Genomic DNA, 12,859 nt, shown 5'->3' on the forward strand with positions numbered 1-12,859 from the left:
CGTCACCCCATCTAGCGCCTGGGTCGGTTGACGTAGAATGAAGAAAGGAAGAAAGAAGAGATGGCGGCGTTCTGGGATGGATGCCGGGACCCGATTCAGGACACTCCCGGAGCAATCAGACTGCCCTGGGGAATTAAAGGTGTTTTTTTGTTTTTTGTTTTTGGACTTTTGAGTTTAGTTCCTCTTTAATGCTGTGTTTCATTTGCTTTAAAAATGAGAACGGTAGGCAACTAAAATTTCCAATGTACCAGCTTGTAAAGTTTTATCTTTACACTTTTGCAACCAAAGTTCACAAAAACAAATTTTCACCCTTGTCAAAAAATTATTTTGCATTCAAACTTCAATTGAAAAATTGAGATAGAGATTTCATTTGTTGCATTGTTGTGCGTTGACATCTAAAATTAATTCTTAAAGGTTTGTTTTTTTTTAAAGCCAATCATGTTTGTAATAATGGCGGAAAGAGTAGCAATGTGTGCGTTCTGAACACTGTTAGAGTCCAGCTTTAAATGTCTGGCTAAGCTCATATTATCTTGGCATTATCATAGCTGAAAGTAAGAGAATAACTAGTTTCCAATATTCTCCCTAGAAATATTTTTAAGCTGAGCGAGAAGAAGCTGTAGGTTGGTGCTGACCCATGTATGGTAACCTAGTTTTTCAGTAGCTACCCAAAAACAACCGGGTGGTTACCGAGAAGTGCCGGGTGGTGCGCCCGGCTAAAAGGGGCTGGGTGAGTTACTGTGTGTGCAGCTGACCCCTAATATTGTTTTGCAGTCGGCCATGGTGGATCCCTAAACAGAGTAGGTACCACCACTCATCCTCCATGGCTCTATAGGACAAAACAGTTCTGTGCACAGTTCTTTCCTTTTACTGTCACTGGAAGCGATCACATAACATTGTATCCAGTGACAGCAATTTGATGCCTGTATACAGATTAAGCATGTTAATTGGTATTTGTAACTTCATTGACTACATGTTTGTTGCAAGTCAATAAAACAGAAATTATTGTAGCTTTAGGACCCCGGCATGACAACCAGGGAATCGGCATTCTCAGCCTTGGGAGCCTCTGTGTTTCCCCCAGTACGGGTTTCATTTCCATTAACCCCATTCAATACATGACTGAAGACAGCTGGGGCATGCAGAAGACTTGAACATTCAAGAAACTGCTTTCTGCAATTCTTGAATTTTTGCAGTTTTTAATATTTTGCTTAACAGGAAAAAAAATGTAAAGCACCCTTTTCCCATTTAAAAAAAATAAAACCTGCAAAAGAATAGTACTTGCTGGTTCCAAAGACCTCTGTTCAGATTCTATGGCCCCGGACAAAATCTTTTTGCCCAAGGTGTGTTAAGTGATTGGTCCCTTTACTGAATGCTGTGCCTGCATACACCGGTCATCACTACAGGACAGAGCAGTGACATTTGGAGGCCTTGGATGAAACCGCAGAATGCCACAGGTGACCTAGGTGTCTGACATACCTGGAAATATTGAATGTGAAGATTTTGCTGGTGGAACGTAGCAAAGATCTTGGTAACTGGTAGAAGTAGAGAAGAATGTTCTTCACTCTATTAACCTCCCTGCCGGTTTTCCCGAGCGTGGCTGGGGGTTAGTTTTCAGTGCCAAAAGTGGTAACCCCCAAGCCACACTCGGGGTGGAATTGCCAGGGAGTTTTAAAGTCCTACCTGGTTCCCTCATTCCAGTGGCGTCCTCCAGCGATGCCCAGCATCTGCTTCCCGGCATCGCCAGACTGCACTAATGCCACCCGGCATATGCGTCCCCGCCGGACGAGCTGGGTGGGGGGCGGGGATGGTGCGACCGGTAGGCAGGAAATTTAAAATAATGGGTATTTTTAAATGTGCCGCTTTTACATTTAAAAATACTCATTCAGACCGCCAGAGAGGTTCAACCATTCCTTCAACTCTGATTTTTTTTTATGATTCAACTTAAATTCTATATTTTCTATTTTACTGCACCTTTGGGGAGAAAACAAATATTAAAGGGCAATTCATCAGCTTTCCTAACATTTCATGCCCATTGAGGTCATTGGAAGGTGCATGGAAGGTCCCAAAGGTTCACCCTATCCCTGGGGTCGGGAATGAACAGATGAAATGCCCTCATAACCAGCATGTAGGGTAATTCGCCAGATCCAAACCATTTTATTCCCATGCTTACCGAGGATCGGCATTAAAAGAAAAGAATATTTATGTTGAATCCCTCCAGTATTATTTTTTGTTTCTCTCTCTGCATTTTAAAATGTTCTCCAGGCAAACAGAAAATCAGGCATTATAGTAATTTCATTGACTGTTAGCATTTCTTGCAGTTATCTCTTGTTTTGCCTTCAATAATTACCATTGATTTTTTTATTTTTTGCATTGCTCGAGGCCTGCAGTTACCATGGCAGCTTTACAGCCGAGTCTGGGGAACATTCATTTTAGTCCGGCGGACATGTCATATTTTAGCTGCTCACAGATTCTGCATATAAAGTACGGAAAAGAAGGCGTAGGAAATTGTGTAAAGAAGAATGATTTTCTGGGCCTAGACGGGTGGCTCTGTCGCTGGTGACTCTTAAGGATATTGCTAAAAATTCAGCTTACGTTATCATATGGAGACTGTCCCAGCTTGTGATATTCTGCTAGCGAGGGGCAAATCAGTGATCATATAAACTGAATTATGTTGCCAGTTTTGCAAGGTACTTCCGTTTCTTTGGTCAAACAATATACAGATTGCAGAGGGGGCATCACAAGCCCTGCTCAGTTTAGGCCGTAGTATCCGCGTCCTGCACTGATGATGGCAAATAAGCGTGAAACAGTTTAATGGAGGCCAAATTAACGGCAGGTTACTATGCATGCAGAAATACTTTAAAATCATTATTTAACTACTGCACTGTTCAGTGTTCAACCCTGAAAATTTTTCAAGCCAGGTGGGAAGTAATTGTAGGTGGGTGGCAGCCTCTGTATTGTGACCCAACTCCTAAGTAACTACCAAAAACAGCCTGGTGGCTACTAAAAAGTGCCGGGTGGTTCCCCCCTCTAAATGGGGCTGGAGAGAACACTGCACAGTATTCATATTCTTGTAGAATCGTTAGTTTTGTTGGGTTGTGATGAAGGTGAAGCTACCATCAACACAATAAAGTTTCAATACAAAACAACCTAGTCTTTAAGGGGAACAGTCCCAACTCTATTCTTCCCTCCCCTGTTGATCAGCCACTTGTTTGTTCTAAATAAAGCTGTTTTTGTGTAGGAGAAGGTGGAACACTGAACAGGACGGAGGCTTCATATACATATCTGATGGTTGTTAACTTGAAACAAATGGTCGTTCTTGTTTTGGGTAAAAATCCAGCATGGGACAGCTTGACATCATCCATCAATCCGCTACAGTGGCCTGATGAACGGCTGATCTGGAGCAGAGCATGGCTGTCAGTGCTCAACCCTGAATCATATTTAAGCTTGGTGGGAAGAAATTGTAGGTGGGTGGTGGCCCCTGTATTGTGACCCAACCAAAAACAGCCGGGTGATTGCTGAAAAGTTGCCAGCTAAAAAGGGGCTGGCGAGAACACCGTAGGTAATGCTTGCTTTTCCTCCCCCCTTATCTCTCCATAGACTAGGCGAACGGCTGCTCTTTTGTTCATCATTCAGCGGTAATAACAAAATACCGTTTCCAGTGGCGGTAGTCCCACAGCTTGAGATGTCACATTGTTCTGTGCCGTTTTTTTGGGATTTAGGAACTCAATGTTTTTGAGCTCTGCTGGCTGTTTAGCTTAGAGGGGTTATGAGGTGTGGAAAATCTGTGACTTCTGGACCGTACGGCCTGCAGAGCTCAAACCAAGAGGTCAGAGAGAATCCAAGTCATCCTGCTTTCCATACACGGCACGGTGAAGGTTTTTGTGATCGTACATTTATGCGCCATCTTAAAGCTATGTTCACACTGGCTATGAGGTGGTGGGGCATTTGCATTGCAAGGCTTCTTACGCCCGGGTACTGCTGCCTTTCGGTGGCAGCCACATAAAGAATAAATGTTGGCGGCAGCGGGCTGCTCCGATACCGCTCACTGCTGTCAAATTTGCAGACACTGCATTGCGAGTGACCAAGCAGCTGGGCATTGTGCCAGCCTCTGTGAGACTCCGAGGATTGCTCGTTCACAAAGCAGGTGTGTACCCTTCCCTAAATTTGCAGCTTCACGGTTCACATGTTCCAATGTTGGTGTATTGATCTGTGCCTGTGAGTACAACACTTATATAAACCGTTGGCCCTCACAATCTTCTGACCGCAAAAATGGCTCCTGCTCCTTTTCCAGTTTTTTTGCAGCCGTGAAGGCGGAACCTTAGATCAGCACAGCTCGGGCACATTAATGAAACGGCGGTTAGCATCTGATTTGTGCCCGGCCAGGGACTGCCGCAGACAAGCCGCTCTCTGGCGATGACATGATACTTCATTCATGCGACTGCCTTCTTGCAAGCCTTTTATCGCTACCATACCAGAGATTGATTGGTGTCAGCTGTTCATTGATGCTTGTTTTTTATGCTTTATAGAATTACTAATTTTGCTTTTTTTTTTTTTTTGCACACGTGTGTCACTAAAATACATGAAGTAAACGGGTTCTGGCTGCCTGGGATTGTCTCTGAATAACGCTGATATTTTTTGGGTGACGTATTTTATAGTCGCTGATAAGGCAGCAACTGCGCAATGGATAATACAGAAGTCTGTACTGACCGGGTCCTATGAAATGTATCTTCATGAACCCTTAGAAAGCTCTTCTCGCCAATCTGGAAAATGTAGGAAATTAGGTTTGGGTTAGTTAGGTTCAACCTTTTTATGTCTAGTAGTTGTGTTGCAAAGCAAACTTTCCATATAGCTAAAAACCGTCTTCAACCCAGTATTTTATTTTTTTTTAAGCCTGGTGGGAGGAAATTGTAGGTGGGGGGCCCCCCGTGTATTGTGAACCAACTCTGAACCAAAAACAGACAGGTGGATACTGAAAAGTGCCGGGTGGTGCGCCCAGCTAAAAGGGCCAGGGGGAATACTGGCTAAAACAAACTGTTGTGGTGTTCAGGTAGGCTACATATTACAAAAAAGCTGTGCTAGATCATGAAGGAGATATATGAAGTATTATACTTACCTAATATATATATATTATAATATGTGATATTTCAGGGATGTGGAGTTGGTACAATTCCTCCAGGTACCCAACAATCAACTCTGGCTCCACAGAGGCATATATAAGTCTTCGATATCAGGCCTGTGGAGTGTTAGTCTTTACTCTGCATGAATGTTTGCTGAATGTAACATTCACTGCTTTGTAAATCGCCCCTTTAGGCTTAGGGGGCATGCAGTTACAGTTATAGAAAGGTTGGCATGCCTCTTTAACCCTAGGCAGCTCTTAACTTTAAATGAATGAAAGTGGCACCCGAGGCCATGTGCTTCAGTGCGACCAAAGCTGTGTATATCTGTGGGCACAATCGGAAATGACTCCGCTACCTAATAATCCTGTTAGAGCCATTCTTTTCTACCTTCGATAATACGCTGACACTTGCTGGGTAGCTTGGCCTGGTATATGAAGTGGGAAAAGTAACAGATCTATTGGTAGTATCAGACAATAATAAAGGATCTAAGAAAAACGATATTTAAATCTATTGATTTATTCTTATTTTTACATTTTATTAAGCATGGCTGATTTAGGAACAAGCCTCAGTCTAATGGGACATTAAGGAGGGTTCAGCACATAATATGTTTGCATTCTTCATGGTGTGGTAAAGCTTGACTGGGTGAAAGGGTTCATTGACGGCTTGCCTGTATGTCTTTCCTTTGTTGCATTCCCATTTAAATCTATGTGAATGTTAAAGCAGGTTAGGTGTTGTCCTGCAGGTCGGGTTCATTTGTCAGTAAAGTCTGAATGATCCTAGAAGTGTCCCAGCCTTCCCTTTTCTCTCACAGTTTTACCGGCTCCTCTTCTCTGCTGAAATTGCTTGCTCTGATTTTGCTGTAAACTTCTCAAAGTGTGCATTAGAATTTGCAGCTAATCAGATGGGAGAGTCCTTTATTTCCTGGCTGGAGGACGTCCAGCATCATCCAGGTCTAGAGTTTTATTTACCGTATTTTCCGGCGTACAAGACGACTTTTCAACCCCGAAAAATCTATGACAAAGTCAGGGGTCGTCTTGTACGCCGGGTACCAGTACTTACCTGCAGCGACCGGTGTCCCCGCGAGTCCCCTCTCTGGTCTGGCGTCCCTGCGAGTCCTCCTGTGCCTCCTTCTGTCTTCCTGCTTTTCAGCTTACACGAGTCCTCCTGGGCAGGCTCGCGTTGCTTCACAGCAGGACTCGTGTAAGCTGAAAAGCAGGACGTGAGCCTGGATTGGCTCTTCACTGGAACACCCCCATTCATTAAAGGAACGTGCCCATTCATTACTTAGAACTAGTAGTGTACAGTTCTTTCTGCCTCTCAGTTCTCTCACAATAGTGAGATCTGACAGGCAGAAGGAACAGTACAATACTGGGCGTATAACACGACCCCCAAATGATTGGTTAGAGTGGGGGGTCGTCTTATACGCCCAGTCGCCTTATACACCGGAAAATACGGTATTTATTTTGGACTTGACCTAAAGAGGAACTAAACTGAAAACAACAAAAAAACAAAACACACACCTAACCTTCAGTCCCGCAGGGGTGTCCTGCGTCGTCTCGACATCCGCCCCAGAGCAGGCGCTCCGCGCTTTGCCGTCTTCTCCTTCCAGGTTCTTTATTTTTCTGTTTGAGCAAAAAGGCTCCTTCTACACATTCCCGAGATGTTCCGGCATGTGCAGAAGGAGCACCCAAAAGCCTTCCGGGATGCGTGACGTAGGTATCCCAGTAGGCTTTGTGCTCCCATTCATTCTTGATCACCTAGGTGGTCTAGAATTTGGGGTCATGCTGCACCCTTTTTTATTTAAAAAAGGGTGTTGCACTTAAAAAAACAAAAACAAAAAAAAAAAAACAGAAATTTTGCTTTACATTAAAGGGTTATATGCCCTTTTGAAATTTCTGAGTTTAGGTACACTTGTAAGCTCTGCCAACCACCATCCCTGTGTACAAACAGAACTTTCCTACTTTTACCCCCGAAACAGCCTGGATGATGGAATGGCCTTTGTCTAGTAAAGTTGGTTCGGTAAAAGTGGAACATGTACAATTGAAAAATAAAGATGAGATAGGCAATAGTTGTCGTATCTGCACCAGGTGGGCCCTTTTGAAAAGTATACTTGGGTTACAGCTTCACTTTACACTTTCTCTCCCCATTCGTAACACAAGCCAGTGGACTTAGAAATGTTCCTTGGCTTTAATGTTTTACTGCACATAAATGTGGGGGAAAAAAACAACTAAACTGATGGTCATTGTGGTAATGCAATCTCTAGTAATTCTCTTGAAATCATTTTGTCTTTATGCTGAACAATATTTGCCATACTGCTTATTAAAGCAAGATCTCAGATTATCTAATATTCAGCCCGGATTAACCCAGCATTCAGAGAACTTTTTGCTTTAGAGTCTACAACACAGACAAAACTTTGCACGGAAATAGTGTGCCATATGTTACTGAGACGCAAAGCCAACTTTTATAAGCGTTGTGATATCTGGCTCTGTGGGTTTCTTTATATGTAAAGGTGTTAGGGATTAGATAGCTGGAGTGTTGCTTCCCGGTCCACATTTTCTGACATGGCCCGAATAGCAAACACATTGTCTGATTCTAGAGTTGTGCTGACCTCCGTTATACGTTTGGAGCATGTGACTTCCTCCCATGATGCAGTGCTCAGCCCTGGCAGCCTATTAAGTTGAATGCTGTCACATGACGGAGAATAATGTCATCAGTACCTGCAGATTCGGACATATTGTACTTTGCAATGGGTTGTTGGAGCACTGGCTGGTTGAGGGTTACTGTATGTGTGGGATGAAAAGATCTTTTTAGGTGTACTATTAAAAGTTGGAGATATTATGTGCATTGAGGAGCTGGAAAACTGTGCTCCCCTTAGCATTGGTTATCAGCAGCTATGGATGGTACTAATACAAATCTTTCATATGTCATCATGTTATGATATTTGGTCGAATGTGTTTTGGCAAACATTACATTCTTTGTACAGTTCTCATTAAAGGCCATCTCCTCCCAAATTAATATTTCAGTTTTAGGTTGGCGACAATGGGTTGAATCACCCATCGGCTTCTTATGTCTCAGAGACTGCAGCGGCGTGACACTGTCGCAGTGTTGTGTCTCTGCCCCCTGCAGCGTTGTCACTCTCCAGCACCTGGATTCCCTAAACTGGTCTAGGATATGGAGAATCCATCGTGGGAGCAGGACCATCATTTTGGCTCTGTTAATGGCCGCTGCAGTTGGGTGGCACTGAGAATTCTGGTGAGGACGTCTCACCACTGGTGACCCTGAAAGATATAAGAAGCCAGCGTGTGATTCAGCTTTCTAGTAGTCACAAAGTGCTGAAATATCAGTTATGGATGGAGTTGGCCTTTAGCTTGTTTTTTTAATAAAGGTCATTTTCTAATTTTTATTTTTTTTGGTCACAGGAGGCCCCCCTCCACCAGTCAGCCAATCAGCGCCAATAAATCACCCCGGAAGTCTTCCCTCCAGCACTAGCTACACGATGGCATCTGAGCCCACCCTCTCCCAGAATCCTCTCTCCATTATGATGTCTAGGATGTCAAAGTTCGCTATGCCCAGCTCCACGCCTCTCTACCACGATGCCATCAAGACGGTGGCCAGTTCGGACGACGATTCCCCTCCTGCCCGCTCACCCAACCTACCGTCTATGAATAACACGCCAGGTAAATGGGATTTTTGTACAGAGTCCATCCAAAACTGATATTTTGGTTGTGCCAAACTAGTCTGTTGAATCGCCGCTGGTATCGCTGAAAGGACGTCGGTGGTGAGACCGGTGCTCTGGGTCAATTCCTCACCCTGCACACTGTGCCAGCATATTTCCTTTGTTTCCTTTATAAACAATGGAAGTGCAAAAAAATAATTTGTTCATCTGCGGGAAACCTCCTAGGATTATGACAACGCTGCTCCGGCTACCCTGAAATCATACCCCTATTTAATGTAAAGCACTGCCTAATATGTTAGCGCTATATAAATCCTGTATAACAATAATAAATCATCAGATGAGCAGTCTAGAGGTAAACTGTAAACATGGCAAGGAAGCAACTGAGCATGCTCAGTCTATGGGGTAAAGGAGTATCAGGTGTTCACATAGCAAGGTGAATTATCCCCTTCTAAGAGATACTACACTTGGCTTAGTAAATGAGATGAAACTCATTTGACTTCAACTAATTGTGCACATTAAAAATCTCATTTGCTTAAATGAGATTGGGTAATTTTTTTGAAAGTTGAACTATCGTTACATTCAGTAAGCTTAAGTGAATTATTTCTTGCAAGGTGATAAAAATACAATACAGTAGGTGAGCAGTCAGAATTTTTTCAGTAAATCATCCCCCAAGTGCTGTTACTGGCACAATGTTAAGGGATACACTCTAAGACATGTACACATGTCGGATAATCATCACACAAGACGAATGGTTGTGCTCATCTCTGGTAAGAATCTGACGTGGCCTGCTGTCATTGATGGATCACTCACAATACATTCATGATCGATGATCAGGACTGACCGCTATGCAAGTCAAGGGAGGAGAACACAGCTGGGTGCCGCTGTGTATAGAGCGCTTGTTCATTCATCTGTTATTGAAAACAATCGTGAAAGATTGTCCCCAGTGATGAAAAGCAAATGCAGTATATATAAAAGTAACTTTCCTCTTTAAAGTAGTCTTAAACTCAAAATCTTTACTTTTCACAAAAGGGTAGACAACCCTTTTATATAAAGTAAAAATTAATTAAGTGCAGTACCCTTTTTTTTAAGCCGCCATAGCGATCCAGACGGAATGGGAGTGCAGATCCTCCCGAGATACCTATGTGCCTTTTTCAGATGATTTTGGCAATTTTTTTTTTTTTTTCCACAAATGTGTGGAACTTGGAGGGTAGGGGTTGGTTAGGGGATGTTTGGCGGGAACCTACAGACATAACAATGCTCCCAGATTTCACCATAAGTGTCTTGAAAAGGCACACTTTCTAAAGCTTTAAGGTACCCTTCAGTGTGCGTTTAGAGCATTGGAATGCTGCCCAGTCAACCATGAACATCCTGATTGGTCAAACATTTAAAAGTCTTTATTGTGTATTTGGGGTTGTGATGTTTGCCAGGTGAGTGAAAGATGCGAATAACCAAATGAAGGTTAGCTAAACTGAATGTGTACTCACCGATCCTTACAAGAAGCTTTCATGCCAGGGTCGTTATGTGCTTTCATTTTTCCTCTCCTTCAGAGATGGCATGGATGAGATGCCATGAGCAGCTTACACGCGCGCCATTTTCCCCCCCGCTTGTGTGAGCTCCCGGGGAACCATCAGCAATGCCGCGCAGCACACCAGCCGGGCTGACATTGCTGACTTATTTTTTTATTATATATAGTGCTATGTGGGACCCTGGGATGGTTTGGTCTGTTCTCTGACGTCTGTTATGGAATGATTATCTCTGAGCAAACAATTTATTATTTGTTCTCTATTTGCAGGGATGGTCATGAATTCCCAGAATCCTTCAAAGATGCCAGGTCCTCACGGCGGTGTTTCCATGCCAACACTAAGTCCCATGGGTCTGACGCAGCCTCTCTCGCACGGTGGCCAGATGCCCTCTCCGAACGCCATGCCACCCAACGTACCCCCTCACGGAGGTCCTATGGGCGGGGGGATGATGCCACACAACGCGATGATGGGTCACGGCTCTCAAGAACCTCCCATGGTGCCTCAGGGACGCATGGCTTTCGCCCAAGGCTTTCCTCCAGTCCAGTCGCCTCCACAAGTTCCTTTCCCACACAACGGCCCTAACGGAGGCCAGGGAAACTTTCAGCCCGGAATGGGCTTTCCAGGAGAGGGACCTTTAAATCGTCCTGGCAACCTTCCGCCAAATGCAGACCCAGCACTTTGTAAGTCGGGTTGCCCCACAGGACCAGATTCCTTTGGTGTGATTGGAAATAATATGTCTTCGGTTTTCACAGACCCAGACCTACAGGAAGTTATCAGACCAGGGGCCTCTGGAATTCCAGAGTTTGACTTATCAAGGATTATTCCATCTGAGAAACCCAGTCAAACACTGCAGTATTTCCCTCGTGGGGAAGTCCCAGGCAGAAAGCCGCAACAAGGACCTGGTTTTTCACACTTGCCTGGCATGATGGGAGAGCCAAACCCGAGGATGGGTCTTCCAATGGGTGGCATGGGAGGTCCCGGCCCAGTGGACATGCCTGGCCACAATTCTATGAGGCCTCCAGGTTTTATGCAGCAAGGCATGATTGGACCTCACCATCGCATGATGTCACCAGCACAATCAGGAATGCCTGGCCAACTATCTATGATGGGGAATCCGGGAGGGATGGGGATGATTCCAGGAAAGGAGAGAATGCCCGGAGTACTATATAGTCACCCAGGACCTGTGGGATCTCCGAACATGTTGATGTCAATGCAGGGGATGATGGGACCTCAACAAAACCTCATGATTCCCCCTCAAATGCGCCCACGAGGAATGCCTACTGATGTTGGGATGGGTGGTTTCAGCCAAGGACCTGGCAATCCGGGGAATATGATGTTTTAAGCTGCTACAAACAGACTTGTTGAAAACAAAAAAATTGTAGAAGTGAGATTGTCTCCTGAGAAAACTTTTAAATATGTAAAGGAGTTCCATTTTTTTTTTTTTTTTTTTTTTTATAAGGTACTTGAAAAACATAAAAAAAAAGCACAAAATGAACTATAAAGTCCAGTTAGGGGAATCTCCTTTCTTTAAAAAAAATAAAAATAAAAATAAAAAAAAAAAGAAATTTCATTCTATGGAGAGCAAATACAACCATTTTTTTTTTTTTGTTCCCTTTTTAAGTTTCATTCTACGTTTAACGTCCCCTCCCACACTATTTTTATTTTTTTTGTATTCCTCTCTGCGCAATGTGTATTTCTGTTTTATTTCCCCCGGGAGGGAGGTAAGGCTGACGTCGTATTTTTTGCTATCGCTTTTCCCATGCTTTTGTCGAGAAGCCAGACTTCATGCTGTTACATACATGGACAGTCAAGACATTATGCAGTAAACTCCGGTCATCCTGTCTCTGAGCAATCCCGAGTGATTCATGATGTGGGAGTGGAAACCAGTTGTGGGATTTATATATATTATATATATTTTTTTTTTCTTCTTTTCTCTCTCCATTTTGTGACGGTTATTTTATTTTTTTTCACTCTTCCACTTGTCCCCGTCCCCCCCTCTTTCCCCAGCGTTTAAACATTCTGTGTAATCTCCATTAAATTTGGTACAGAACCACTTGCCAGGGCTGTGGTGTTGGAAAAATAAAATATATTTCTTACAAAATGCAGCCGAGTCTTCGTTGGTGATATGATTGGATTGACAATCTTCGGTGATCGTTTCATTTTTTTTATTTTGAATGAATTGCATAGTGATATTGGCTGCCATTGTAGATCATCATGACAAATTCTGTCTGTACTCTGCTTAGTGTATTTCTATGGGGAAGCCAATAAACCTGCTGGATTGAAGTGAGAAACGTTGCAACATTGCAGTTGTCACCAAAGCAGGAACCAGATTATTATTATTATTATACAGTATTGATATAGCACCAACATATTACGCAGCTTTGTACAAAGTCCATAGTCATGTCTCTATCTGTCCCTCAAAGAGGCTCACAATCTAATGTCCCTCTAATGTTATTTGTCATTAATGTAGTCTGAGGTCAATTTTAGGGGGAAGCCAATAAACCTAACTGCATGTTTTTGGGATGTGGGAGGAAACCGGGGTACCT

The 12,859-nt window shown here is 43.5% G+C and overlaps 1 protein-coding gene across 6 annotated transcripts in view; it reads left to right on the forward strand.

Moving 5' to 3' along the window:
* Positions 1 to 11,760, forward strand: part of BCL9 (BCL9 transcription coactivator) — a 143,486-nt gene extending 131,726 nt beyond the window's left edge. For 5 of the 6 annotated variants that reach the window (XM_072398332.1, XM_072398335.1, XM_072398334.1 and 2 more), the window contains 2 exons: positions 8,534 to 8,791; positions 10,583 to 11,760. In XM_072398332.1, coding sequence (XP_072254433.1) covers positions 8,534 to 8,791; positions 10,583 to 11,655 — 1,331 coding nt within the window. In that variant the 3' untranslated portion in view covers positions 11,656 to 11,760. The remainder of the gene's footprint in view (positions 1 to 8,533; positions 8,792 to 10,582) is intronic. The other variant, XM_072398337.1, reaches the window with a different exon arrangement.
* Positions 11,761 to 12,859: the final 1,099 nt, after the last annotated feature.

Source organism: Pyxicephalus adspersus, chromosome 1 (genome assembly GCF_032062135.1).
Source record: "Pyxicephalus adspersus chromosome 1, UCB_Pads_2.0, whole genome shotgun sequence".
Classification (NCBI taxonomy): Eukaryota; Metazoa; Chordata; class Amphibia; order Anura; family Pyxicephalidae; genus Pyxicephalus; species Pyxicephalus adspersus.